This window comes from Hyperolius riggenbachi, chromosome 7 (assembly GCF_040937935.1).
Source record: "Hyperolius riggenbachi isolate aHypRig1 chromosome 7, aHypRig1.pri, whole genome shotgun sequence".
NCBI lineage: Eukaryota > Metazoa > Chordata > Amphibia > Anura > Hyperoliidae > Hyperolius > Hyperolius riggenbachi.
This window is the reverse complement of record NC_090652.1, coordinates 300,463,740-300,477,765: the sequence shown is the minus strand read 5'-3', so window position 1 is coordinate 300,477,765 and position 14,026 is coordinate 300,463,740. Positions and strand designations below refer to the sequence as shown.

At 47.4% G+C, this 14,026-nt stretch overlaps 1 protein-coding gene across 1 annotated transcript in view; it reads left to right on the top strand.

Annotated features, from left to right (window-relative positions):
* Positions 1 to 295: 295 nt before the first annotated feature.
* ERCC3 (ERCC excision repair 3, TFIIH core complex helicase subunit) overlaps positions 296 to 14,026 on the top strand; it is a 53,363-nt gene continuing 39,632 nt past the window's right edge. The window contains exons 1-6 of the mRNA XM_068246074.1: positions 296 to 402; positions 3,471 to 3,673; positions 4,880 to 5,116; positions 6,026 to 6,075; positions 6,298 to 6,433; positions 10,500 to 10,664. Of these exons, the coding sequence (XP_068102175.1) occupies positions 375 to 402; positions 3,471 to 3,673; positions 4,880 to 5,116; positions 6,026 to 6,075; positions 6,298 to 6,433; positions 10,500 to 10,664 (819 nt within the window). The 5' untranslated portion in view covers positions 296 to 374. The remainder of the gene's footprint in view (positions 403 to 3,470; positions 3,674 to 4,879; positions 5,117 to 6,025; positions 6,076 to 6,297; positions 6,434 to 10,499; positions 10,665 to 14,026) is intronic.

Below are 14,026 nucleotides of genomic sequence, written 5' to 3'. Positions count from 1 at the left end.
AATGTTGGAACACCGGCACTAAGCCCCTCGTCCTCCTATTTACTGGTCACACATGTTTCTTTTCAGTCAACATATTTAGCCCCAGAAGATACCCAAGCCATGATACAGCTACTGAGCATGCGCAGTGTTCAGCTGGCTCGGCTTCAATTCAATTTCCGGCAGCTGAAAATGACGAAATTAAGAAGCGACTCTATAGCCACGCCCCTCGCATTGTAGCGACATCCGTCCTCTGGTTCTGCTGAGGCTCCAGCCAATCCGCGGCGGGGGCGTGTCCTCTGTGTGTATTGGTTGCATCCTTCCTTTCAGGCAGCGCTGCCTGGTAGGTCACGTCACTGCAGTTCAGGCAGCCATAGAGGAGAGTCGAGGTAGCTGCGATGGGGAAGAAAGACAAGCCTGACAGAGGTACCATGTCACCCGCAGAGCCATATCTTCCAGAATGCCATGCTGCTCTACATTGCCTTATACCAGCTGCCCAGGGCAGAGGCACAGTACAGGCTGGCAGGGAATGCTGGGTCTTGTGGTGTCGCAGTATGAACTGGCAGGGAGTGCTGGGTCTTGTGGTGTCGCAGTATGAACTGGCAGGGAGTGCTGGGTCTTGTGGTGTCGCAGTATGAACTGGCAGGGAGTGCTGGGTCTTGTGGTGTCGCAGTATGAACTGGCAGGGAGTGCTGGGTCTTGTGGTGTCGCAGTATGAACTGGCAGGGAGTGCTGGGTCTTGTGGTGTCGCAGTAAACTTTTCCAGTGAAAGCCAATGCTGGGTTTTGAAGTGCCACAGAAGGGGAGGGAAAGTGTATGCTGAGACTTCTGGTTCTGAAGTTATTAGGGCATACTTAAAGAAAACCTGTAACTAAAAATAGTTCCCCTGGGGGGTACTCACCTCAGGTGGGGGAAGCCTCCGGATCCTATCGAGGCTTTCCCTGTCCTCCTGTGTCCACCGGCAGTCTCGCTGTGCACCTCCAAATAGCTGGGATAAGAGTGCAACCAGTGCAGAGGTTGCTCAGGAATGGCAGCAGGCAGGTGTGAGCGCATCTGCACGCACAGTGAGGCAAAGACTTTTGGAAGATGGCCTGGTGTCAAGAAGGGCAGCAAAGAAGCCACTTCTCTCCCAAAAACACATCAGGGACAGATTGATCTTCTGCAGAAAGTATGGTGAATGGACTGCTGAGGACTGGGGCAAAGTCATATTCTCTGATGAAGCCCCTTTCCGATTGTTTGGGGCATCTAGAAAAAGGCTTGTCAGGAGAGGAAAAGGTAAGCGCTACCATCAGTCCTGTGTCATGCCAACAGTATGTGTGGGGTTACTTCTCATCCAAAAGAGTGGGCTCACACTCACAATTTTGCCAAAAAACGCAGCCATGAATAAAGAATGGTACCAAAACACCCTCCAACAGCAACTTCTTTCAACAATCCAACAACAGTTTGGTGAAGAACAATGCATTTTCCAGCACGGTGGAGCACCGTGTCATAAGGCAAAAGTGATAACGAAGTGGCTCGGGGACCAAAACGTTGACATTTTGGGTCCATGGCCTGTAAACTCCCCAGATCTTAATCCAATTGAACTTGTGGTCATTCCTCAAGAGGCGGGTGGACAAACCAAAAACTAATTCTGAGAAACTCAAAGAAGTGATTATGAAAGAATGGGTTGCTATCAGTCAGAATTTGGCCCAGCCGTTGATTGAGAGCATGCCCAGTCGAATTGAAGAGGTCCTGAAAAAGGACCAACACTGCAAATGCTGACTCTTTGCATAAATCTCATGTAATTGTCAATAAAAGCCTTTGAAATGGATGAAGTGCTTATAATTAGATTTCAGTACATCACATAAGCAATTGAAACAAAGATCTAAAAGTAGTTAAGCAGCAAACTTGTGAAAACTATTTTTGACAGTTTTAAAACTTTTGGCCAGGAGTGTAGTGTTCTGTGCAGGACGTTATTGCGGATGGGTATGCGAAGAAGACTACGCGTGGCCAGGCCAGAAATGATACTAGCTGTCGGCTCCAGCTGATAGGGGCCATGTCTTCTGGCACTAGCCGTGCTCTGGGATGGTGGACCAGGGTACAGTGATAGGACACACTAGGTACTTCTGAGCGCTTTGTGATTTAAAAAGCTCTTGCTAATGTAATGTTATGGGTGCGATCCCACTTGAGGGATGCAATTTAACCTCTTGACGACCAGCTAACGCCGATTGGCGTAAACTGGTCGCCTGCGGGTTACCATGGAAACGGCTGCTCGATCGAGCGGCCTTTCCATGTCATTTCACGGAGGGTGTCTCCGTGAACAGCCGGAGAGCCGCCGATTGCGGCTCGCCGGCAAAATGAGAAATCCCCGCTGTTTACATCATACGGCGCTGCTGCGCAGCAGCGCCGGAAGGCAGATCGGCGATCCCCGGCCTCTGATTGGCCGGGGATCGCCGGCATATGATAGGCTGAAGCCTATCCTTCAATGCGCAGGACGAAAATCTGTCCTGCGCAGCTCACAGGGGAAGGGAGAGGGAGGGAGAGGGCGGAAAGCGCTGCGGAGGGGGGCTTTGAAGAGCCCCCCCCGCTAAGCAACTGCAGCCGGCTGCGATCAGAAGCCTATCCTTCAATGCGCAGGACGGAAATCTGTCCTGCGCAGCTCACAGGGGAAGGGAGAGGGAGGGAGAGGGCGGAAAGCGCTGCGGAGGGGGGCTTTGAAGAGCCCCCCCCCCCCCGCTAAGCAACTGCAGCTGGCGGCGATCAGACCCCCCCCAGCAGGACATCCCCCTAGTGGGGAAAAAAGGGGGGTAGTCTGATTGCCCTGCTGCACTCCTGATCGGTGCTGCGGGCTGTAGAGCCCACACAGCACCGATCAGTGAAAAATCCCCTGGTCGGCAAGTGGTTAAAAAAAAATAAAAATAAATAAATCTCCCCCATAGCATTACTTTAGCAAGAGCTTTTCAAATCACAAGCGCTTACAAAAGGCTGATAATGTGTCCCAGGCCTCATTTGGGTACAAGTTTGTCATTGTTGAAATATTGTTGTTGTTTATGGATGTGGGTTTATTGTTGTTGTTTATGGATGTGAGTTGATCTTGTTGTTTATGGATGTGAGTTGATCTTGTTGTTTATGGATGTGAGTTGGTGGTTGTTGTTTATGGATGTGAGTTGGTGGTTGTTGTTTATGGATGTGAGTTGGTGGTTGTTGTTTATGGATGTGAGTTGGTTGTTGTTCTCTATGGATGTGAGTTGGTTGTTGTTGTTTATGGATGTGAGTTGATCTTGTTGTTTATGGATGTGAGTTGGTGGTTGTTGTTTATGGATGTGAGTTGATTGTTGTTGTTGTTGTTTATGGATGTGAGTTGATCTTGTTGTTTATGGATGTGAGTTGGTGGTTGTTGTTTATGGATGTGAGTTGATTGTTGTTGTTGTTGTTTTATTGATTGATCTTGTTGTTTATGGATGTGAGTTGATTGTTATTGTTTATGGGTTTGAGTTTGTTTTTACCCTTTTTAGACAAGAAAAAGTCCAAGAAGCGGCACTATGATGAAGATGACGATGAAGACGACGACGCGCCAGGAAATGACCAGGAAGCCGTGCCGTCCGCCGCGGGGAAGCAGGTGGATGAAGTCAGTAATAAAGTTGACGAATATGGAGCCAAGGATTACAGAATGGAGATGCCCCTGAAGAATGACCATGCCTCCCGGCCTCTGTGGGTGGTACGTGTCCTGTACCAAGCCTGGTACACACTTCCAACTTTAATTGGCCAATTCTAACACTTTCACGTAGTATGAGAGCTAAACTACATATAGAATTCAAAATATGAAGGTGCGCTGCATGAAGGTGGTAAAATAGTTCTGATTGGCCAATCAAATTTGTACGTGTATGCACCCTTATGCTAGGTACACACGATGCAATTTTCTGACAGATTTACTGTCAGATCAATAATTTCCATCAGGTCTGATCTGATTTCCAATCATTTTCCATAGAGGTGAATAGAAAATTGACCAGAAATCAGATCAAACCTGTTGGAAATAGTCGATCTGACATCTGTCAGAAAATTGTATAATGTGTATTTAGCATTAAAAGGAACTTGAGGTTTGAGACCTGTGGAAGCTGCCATATTTCCTTTTAACCTCCCTGGCCTTCTATTAAGATCGCCAGGGCGGCTGCGGGAGGGTTTTTTTTTTTATTAAAAAAAACTGTTTCATGCAGCCAACTGAAAGTTGGCTGCATGAAAGCCCACTAGAGGGCGCTCCGGAAGCGTCATTCTGATCGCCTCCGGCGACCAGAATAAACAAGGAAGGCCGCAATGAGCAGCCTTCCTTGTTTTGCTTACATCGTCGCCATAGCGACTAACGGAGTGACGTCATGGACGTCAGCCGCCTCCGATCCAGCCCTTAGCGCTGGCCGGAACTTTTGTTCCGGCTGCGCAGAGCTCGGTGCAGCTGGGGGGACCCTCTTTCGCCGCTGCTCGCGGCGGATCGCCGCAGAGCGGCGGCGATCAGGCAGCACATGCGGCTGGCAAAGTGCCGGCTGCGTGTGCTGCTTTTTATTTGATGAAAATCGAGCGGCGACCTCCAGCGGTGATGGACGGATATATTCGTCCATACCACTGAGGAGGTTAAACAATACCAGTTGCCTGGCAGTCCTGCTGATCTTTCTGGTCCGTTGGGTCTAAATCACACACTTGAAACAAGTATGCAGCTAATCTTGTCAGATTTGACATAGACACCTGAACTGCTGCATGATTGTTCAGGGTCTATGGCTTAAAAGTATTAGAGACAGAGGATTGGCAGGACAGCCAGGCAATGTGCATTATTTAATAGGAAATAAACATGTCAGCCTCCATATCCCTCTCACCTTTAAAAAACAAACCATATACTTGCCAGTTCTAGACCAGTGACCTCCTCTCTTTTATGCAGGCACCTGATGGACACATCTTCCTGGAAGCCTTCTCTCCTGTGTATAAGTATGCGCAGGACTTCCTGGTCGCCATCTCGGAGCCGGTCTGCAGACCTCAGCACGTCCACGAGTATAAGCTCACGGCGTATTCGCTGTACGCGGCTGTCAGCGTGGGCCTACAGACCAGCGACATCATAGAATATCTACAGAAACTGAGCAAGACCGGAGTGCCGGACGGCATCGTGCAGTTTATCAAGGTGACACTGCGTTTCTTTACAGTGCTTTGTACAAGAGGGTCGCGAATGAGGACCCTACGCAGACACGGGGAGAGTATGCAAACTCCATGCAGATAGAACCCTGGCTGTGTTATGAACCGGGGACCGAGTGCTGCAAGGCGAGTGCTATCTACTATGCCAGGGGCTCTCAAACTAGGTGCCGCGGCGCTTGATCACCTCCCGGGGGGCCTCGGCAGTCATTCCCATCCTTTGTGCGTTTTAGTCAGGTAATGCAACTGCACTTTGATATTACAATGCGGCTGCATAAACTGCCAGTTAAATGTTATGTTGAAGTTGGACATCAGAGGAATCTGGGTGGAGTGATCAAGCAGTGCGCCTCGGCCTGGATAGGTACGGAAATGTCTGTCCTGCTAATGGGGGTCACTTAGTCTAGAGTGGGTGCTGCCTAACAAGGGTTATAGCAGCATTTTGGTACGTGTTTTTGCTGAGAGGTGCCTTGAAAAAAATGTCAAAGCCATCAAGGGCGCCCTCACCCAAAGAAAGTGTGAGAACCACTGTACTATGCCACCGTGCTGTCTATACTCATCTAAGGCAAAGGAGTCTGGGTATTGCCAGAAGCTGTGCAGACCTAAAGCAAAGGACTCTGGGTAGTATCTCTGTTTCCTGTCACCACCAGGCATTGAGAATGTCATGGGCAGAAGGCAGTAAGCAGAGTGCTTGTAATCTAGGTGTGCTGAACCTCTGTCAGAAGCCAAGCAGTAGCAGCACTTGATTAGTTTTAGCAACACTGCACGACTTCCTGCCGACACTGCCAGCCATAATACTCTAACCTAAGATGCCAGCTGCTATGGAACTGCTAGCTGCACAGCACAGATGTATGAATGTAAACCTGTTTCAGTGATTGAAGTTGTTTCCTTGTGTCTCTTGCAGCTCTGCACTGTCAGCTACGGGAAGGTGAAGCTGGTTCTGAAACACAACAGGTAACATCTGTGCCCTTTTTCAGTAAAGTGATGTGAAATGCTTAATGCTTGCAGTACCAGTTCTTGTGACCCAGCTAGTGGTAAAATATCAGGCGTATTCTATATTCACAGCTCGCTAGGAGGAGGGGAGCTGGCTGTATGGGTAGGGGGAGCATCAAGTCATTTAGGGCTGCCCTGTTTGAACATGTGTGTTTATGTTCTCCCCTGTGTCTCCCTCTGCAGGTACTTTGTGGAGAGCGCTCATCCAGAAGTCATCCAGAATCTCCTACAGGATAAAGTCATTCGCAACTGCAGACTGCGCAATGAGGAGGGCGAGGAGACTGAGCTGATCACTGAAACTTTTACCAGCAAGTCAGCTGTAAGTAATATTATGAAAAGGAGGGAGGTTGCGCATCCCTTAAACATGCTGCAATTGACTGGTTAATTGCTCAGGCATGCACCACCTCTATTAGGCTGAAAATGCATGCCCTGCGTCCAAAACAAATGCTACATTTATTATACTACGCAGGAATTTTGGCTTCCACTATAGTTTGCATGCAAAGTATAATATACTGGACACTTGCGCCACGGTGAGGTATACCTCCAGGCAAGTGGCCTAACCTAAATTAAAAACATACAGTGGGTTGCAAAAGTATTCGGCCCCCTTGAAGTTTTCCACATTTTGTCATATTACTGCCACAAACATGAATCAATTTTATTGTAATTCAACATGAAAGACCAATACAAAGTGGTGTAGATGTGAGAAGTGGAACGAAAAATCATACATGATTCCAAACATTTTTTTTTACAAATAAATAACTGCAAAGTGGTGTGTGCATAATTATTCGGCCCCCTTTGATCTGAGTGCAGTCAGTTGCCTATAGACATTGCCTGATGAGTACTAATGACTAAATACAGTGCACCTGTGTGTAATCTAATGTCAGTACAAATACAGCTGCTCTGTGAGGGCCTCAGAGGTTGTCTAAGAGAATATTGGGAGCAACAACACTGTGAAATCCAAAGAACACACCAGACAGGTCAGGGATCAAGTTATTGAGAAATTTAAAGCAGGCTTAGGCTACAAAAAGATTTCCAAAGCCTTGAACATCCCACGGAGCACTGTTCAAACGATCATTCAGAAATGGAAGGAGTATGGCACAACTGTAAATCTTCCAAGACAAGGCCGTCCACCTAAACTCACAGGCCGAACAAGGAGAGCACTGATCAGAAATGCAGTCAAGAGGCCCATGGTGACTGTGGACGAGCTACAGCTCAGGTGGGAGACTCTGTCCAACTATTAGTCATGCACTGTACAAAGTTGGCCTTTATGGAAGAGTGACAAGAAGAAAGGCATTGTTAACAGAAAGCATAAGAAGTCCTGTTTGCAGTTTGCTACAAGCCATGTGGGGGACACAGCAACCATGTGGAAGAAGGTGCTCTGGTCAGATGAGACCAAAATGAAACTTTTTGGCCAAAATGCAAAACGCTATGGGTGGCGGAAAACTAACACTGCACATCACTCTGAACACACCATCCCCACTGTCAAATATGGTGGTGGCAGCATCATGCTCGGGGGGTGCATCTCTTCTGCAGGGACAGGGAAGCTGGTCAGAGTTGATGGGAAGATAGATGGAGCCAAATACAGGGCAAACTTGGAAGAAAACCTCTTGGAGACTGCAAAAGACTTGAGACTGGGGAGGAGGTTTACCTTCGAGCAGGACAATGACCCTAAACATAAAGCCAAGGCAAGAATGGAATGGTTTAAAACAAAACCTATCTATGTGTTAGAATGGCCCAGTCAAAGTCCAGATCTAAATCCAATCAAGAATCTTTTTCAAGATCTGAAAACTGCTGTTCACAAACGCTGTCCATCTTATCTGACTGAGCTGGAGCTGTTTTGCAAAGAAGAATGGGCAAGGATTTCAGTCTCTAGATGTGCAAAGCTGGTAGAGACATACCCTAAAAGACTGGCAGCTGTAATTGCAGCAAAAGCTGGTTCTACAAAGTATTGACTCAGGGGGCCGAATAATTACGCACACCCCACTTTGCAGTTGTTTATTTGTAAAAAATGTTTGGAATGATGTATGATTTTCGATCCACTACTCACATGTACACCACTTTGTATTGCTCTTTCACGTGGAATTCCAATAAAATTGATGCATGTTTGTGCCAGTAATGTGACAAAATGTAGAAAACTTCAAGGGGGCCGAATACTTTTGCAACCCACTGTATGTATAACCTTGGGAGCAGCTGTAAGTAATGCTTAACAGCCGGCCTGGTGACAGCAGTCAGTCACTTAAAGGGATCTTGGCAGCTCCTGGCTTCCAATAGCTGAAAGGGCTGCCATGTTTGAGAGGTTAACGCCCTCTGGTGTACCGGATTACCGCTGTGATTTATCCCCTCCGGACCAGCGGCAAGGTAAATATTTACCTACCGCGATCCAGCGCAGGCCCACTATCGGCTCTTTGTTCGGGGCAAGGTGAAAATTGCCGGGCCCGATCGTATCTGCTCTACTGTGCAGGGGCAAATCCTTTTTGCCTACGCAGTAGAGTGTATCGGGCTTGGCTATGTCCGCCTTAACCCGAACTAAGAGCGGCTAGTGGGCCTGTGCTAGATGGCGGTAGGTAAGTATTGCCTGCTGCTTGTCAGGCTTTGTCAAGGGACTTTCGTCTGAGCCAGGGCTGAGGACGGGGAAGCCTCATTGGGGCGCTGAGGCTTCACACTACCGAGGTAAGTATCCTCCAGAGGGGTTTTGGGTTTTGTTACAGGGTCTCTTTAAAGTTTATTACGTTGTTGCTTAGCAGAGAGGAAGTTCTGAGTGTAGGTCCGCTTATATTTATTGTAAAATTGACTAATCAAATCTTGCTGTTTGAAGCATTTCATTGGTCCATTTTTCAAGCTGCGTAGATTTGCAGTAACATTTGCATCATTCTGCATCATCTTGGAATTGCAGATCTCAAGCTAAGTAGGAAGTTGCCACAGTGCCAAAACGTTATTAAATGTCTATAGACATCCGTGACACGAGAATATGGGGACACAAAACACCTATAGATGCCAGCGGTAGTCTAAGGGGTGATGGGATATTTATACATTAAACTTGTCACTAGTGGGGGGAGGGAGGGATTAGTGTAATAAAAATGTGAATCTGGAAAGGGATTTTATAGAGGAGCTCCAAGCAAAATGGACATGTTGCTCTACTGCGTAAGGTGTAACAAAACACACATATAAGTAGATAAATACTTGCTCTACTTACATAACATATATATTGCACTGTCCACGTTTTTGATTTTAGTGATTTTTCTATAATAAAACAAGAGAAAATCCTTCTTTCATTCTCCATTTTAACGGTGTCTGTTTTGAAGCCAATCCTGATGTAATTTCCTCCTTTACTCTCCTCTGCGTGATTGTGTATGCATAGCCTGTCCCAGTCTTCAGGCACTCCCACCCAGCTCTGTAATAGTAATGCATTGTCTCAGCAGAGAGAAATATTGGCCAATCAGAGAGAAACAGAGGTGTGGGAGGGGAAAACAGGAGGGAAAGAGGCTTCAGCCAATCAAGACTGCATTAGTTAAGTCTAGAAGTTAAGTAAAGAAGCAAAAAAAGACAACCCAGCATGCCCTGCAAATTCCTTTGTGCGGCAGATGTACCAAACAAGAGCCGCGGAAACTGGGGAATGTTGTTGTTTTATGGAGAAGAAAACTAAGAGTGATTTTTAACTTTTGGATTGCTTCGTTAGCATCCTTATTACTTGTTTACCAGATAAAAATAAAGAATTGGATTTTTGATTTTATGCCCGACAGTTGCACTTTAACTTACTGGTAGGTTGTCGTTTACCCTTGCTTTGCTTTTTTTTTTTTTTTTTTTCCCTCTTAAATTGGCCTCGATTCATAAAACTGCCTGCGAGCGGGGAAAGTCGAGCGGGGAAACACCGCTGTCGGTATTTCCGCCTTCAGGGTGGTAATTCATAAAAATGTAGCTACTTGTGATATACGTGCGGAGATACTCTGCTGTAGGCAGGCGTTAGGCTGTCGGGAGACGTGCGGAAACAGGGGAAGCAGGCGGAATCCCTCCGTGCGGTGTTCTCTCTGCAGCTGCTTGGGAGGTCTGTCCCATTCACTGCAACGGATTCCGCACGCTTCTCGCCACATCAGAGGTAGCGGTAATACCCGTCCGCATACCGCTACCTCTAATCTTTATGAATTGACATTTGTTACTGTTGCTGTGATAATCACCGCGCAAGGCGGTGATTGATCACTCTGCTCGCAAATGTCGGCTTTTCATGCGGAAAAAGCCTTTATGAATGCATATTTTGGTGTGTGGTCGGTAAAGTGAGCGTTTTTTTGCATTTCCGAATGCGGGAATGCTTTATGAATCGAGGCCATTGTCCGGTAAACTTTTTTCTATTTTATTTTTAAGAAAAAGTTATGGCTTTCTGTTCTTTTCAGATCTCGAAGACCAGCGACCCGGCAGGGGCACCGTCCACTTCCCAGGTTCCGGAGACGCAGAATAAAGGCGATGTTCCGTCTGATCTGTTTGACTTCTATGAGCAGATGGACAAAGAAGACGAAGAGGAGGAGGAGACGCAGACCGTGTCATTTGAGGTCAAACAGGTAAAACTGTCTGCCGTTGGCTGCATGCCCGGGAAAATTATTCTGATTCGCTGCAGGGTGTGGAGAGCAGCCCTCCTTTTGTGGAGCACAAATATATGTTAAATTGTGATGCAAAACATTTTACCAGTCTAATATTATTACAAATTACCTTTTCGTATGTGGCCATTTATGATGGTGAATGATGCTTCCTTGTAACCATGGCAACAGTATGCCATACATGTACAGGACTTCTGCCTGCTGGTGTAATTGCCGATCTGTACGGAGTATGAGGGCACATTTTACCATCCTCAGCCACCGTCCTCACATTCGTGGCAGTACTCCTTTCTTCCATTTTAGATCTGAAATTAGCAGGCCTGCTTTTCCAAGTCGTACTTCGCTAAGTAAAAAAGAAATGCTGTTAATTCCTTTTTCTAACATTTCTATTTTTAACCAATGGTGGTTCTCGCCCCCAATGTTTATACTATTTAATGTACCCCTGAAGTGACAAAATAAATTGTGAATTAAGCCCATGGTGGGCTAGATTACCTGCTGCTGACACTTCCCACTTCCCATCCGTGGGGCTGAGGGGATCAGGTAGCTGCAAAAAACACCGCTTCTGTTGGCAACACTTTCACTTTCGTGACCTCTGGGTCACGACGCTGGAATGAGAGACTGTCTCTTATTGAGTGCAGGGAGGCGGGGGAGATGCAGGGGGCGCGGCCAGGAAGAGAGCTGCCCAATGGCAGCTCTGGAAACCCTGCAGGATCGTCCCTGGCGGATGTTTTGAACAGGGTGTTCTTGTGTTTTCCTCAAAGATGGTGACAAATAATGTCACCAATATTGGAACTATAGTGCGGTGGAGTGGGGACACAGAGGCATGTCATGAGGCAGAGAATATGGCTCTGTGTCCCATCTGCCCTCCTCGGGTTCTCTTTAAGTAGGTCTCCCTACACCCCTCCTGTTCTCTAAATAAACGCTTACCTTAAAGAGGAACTTCAGCCTAAACAAACATACTGTCATTAAGTTACATTAGTTATGTTAATTAAAATACAGTAGATGGGTAATCTCTTACCCACCCTGTTTTAAAAGAACAGGCAAAGGTTTGTGATTTCATGAGGGCAGCCATCTTTTTGGTTACTGTGTCTCATGCTACCTGTCACCTCGACAGGTAGCATGAGACACAGTTCCAACTGTCCTGTGTCCTGATCACCCCTCCCAGTTGCTAGGCAGCGAGAACATCATCATCATCATCAGAAATCCTATCATGCTTTGCACGGCATTGGGGGAAAAATGCCCGGGCAGTTTTCTTTAATGGGGTGGAGCTTAGCTTCTAAGCAGCTAAAAATTAGGCTTGGGTATGAAAAACAAAGTTCTGATGCTGTGAACCTGTTAAAGAAACACCAAGCCTTTTTTAGTGGTGCGGAGTAGATTTTTTAGTCTGGAGGTTCACTTTAACCACTTGAGGACCCACCCTTTACCCCCCCCCTTAAGGACCAGCGCTGTATTAGCTGATCTGTGCTGGGTGGGCTGTGCAGCCCCCAGCACAGATCAGGGTGCAGGCAGAGCGACCAGATCGCCCCCCTTTTTTCCCCACTAGGGGGATGATGTGCTGGGGGGGTCTGATCGCTCCTGCCTGCCTGGGTGTTGCGGGGGGGGGCACCTCAAAGCCCCCCTCCGTGGCGAAATTCCCACCCTCCCTCTCCTCCCTCCCTTCCCCAGAGATCCGAGGCTGCACAGGAACGGATCTGTCCTGTGCAGCCTCTAACAGGTTCCTGCCTGTCATGTGACAGCGATCCCCGGCCGCTGAGCGGCTGCTTCTTGATTAATTAGCCTGCAGCCGGCGCCGCAGAACTGCGTCGCTGGTCCTGCAGCTGCCACTTTGCCGACGTGCGGTATGAGTGCGCGGTCGGCAAGTGGTTAAAGTCGAAGTTGCCTCGCCCCCTCTTTGTACAAGCGTGGCAGCACTGTGCAGTTAAAAAATATTGACTGTGCTTGCACTGTAGAGCGGACCTGATTGGGCCTGGCTATTTCTGCTATTGGCCGGGGAGGAAAATGGTACTCCGCCTGGATCCCAAAGGTAAATATCGCTGCAGATTTTCGGGGGAGGGGAGCCAGCACTGGATTGGGGCTACACAGGAGAACATGGGAAACCTCCATTAAGATCCGGAGGCTTCCCCTTCCCGAGGTAAGTACCCCATGGGGCACTTTTTTCCTTACAGATTGTCTTTAAAGGGAACCTAAACTCAACTAACAAAGTTTCACTTACCTGGGGCTTCTACCAGCCCCCTGTCTGCACTGTCCTGTAATGATGTTCCAGTCCCCCGACCAGTGTGTGTGTGTGTGTGTGTGTGTGTGTGTGTGTGTGTGTGTGTGTGTGTGTGTGTGTGTGTGTGTGTGTGTGTGTTTGTTTTCGGCAACTGGCCTAAACTTAGCCTCGGCGGGGGACCATAGCATCGTTACAGGGTGGCTGCTTGGGGGTTGGTAGAAGCCCCAGTTAAGTGAAATATTTTTATTTTGTTTTAGTTTAGTGAAGGTTTCCTTTAAAGGACAACTAAAGTGAGAAGAATATGGAGGCTGCCATATTTATTTCCTAACCATACTTGTTGCCTGGCAGCCCTGCTGGTCTGTTTGGCTGCAGTAGTGTCTGAATAACACCAGAAACAGGCATGTGGCTAAACTTGTCAGATCTGACAATAATGTCAGAAACTTCTAGCTCCTAGATAATCTGCCCGTGGGACATGTACCCCTGAAGTCAGAGGGATATGGAGCCTGCCATATTTATTTCCTGTTAATACCAGTTACCTGGCAGCCCTGATGATCTGTGTCTGCAGTAGTGCCTGCATAACACCAGAAACAAGCGTGCAGCTAATCCAGTCACACTTCAGTCGGAAACATCTGACCTGCATATACTGGTTCAGGCTCTATGGCTAAAAGTATTAGAGGATCAGCAGAATAGCCAGACAACTGGTATTACTTAAAGTGGATCCGAGAAACTTTTACTCATTGCATAATTGTGTTCCTTTCATATAGTTTATAGGGCATTCCTCAAGCCAAATACTTTTTATGGTTTTGATACTCTAATTCCCTATAAACTAAACAAGCCTCGCCCACAGCTCCTCCAGAGTGCCTTGGCAATCTGAGTCCCATGTAGCAAGGGCTTATGGGAGCTCAATCTGGGCAGGAAAAGAAAGAGGTGTTACTAACCAGAGATTTCAGGGGGAGGAGGGAGGAGGAGAGGGGAGTGAAGTTTTCACAGGCTGAGGGCTGGAGATGCAGAGCAGCTTGCCTGTGTAATAAGTAGAACATGGCTGCTGTATCACAGGAAGAAGTAAGCATATACTGTTGAAGCTGTTTGCAGCTAGATTTGCAGTATAAACTATCTA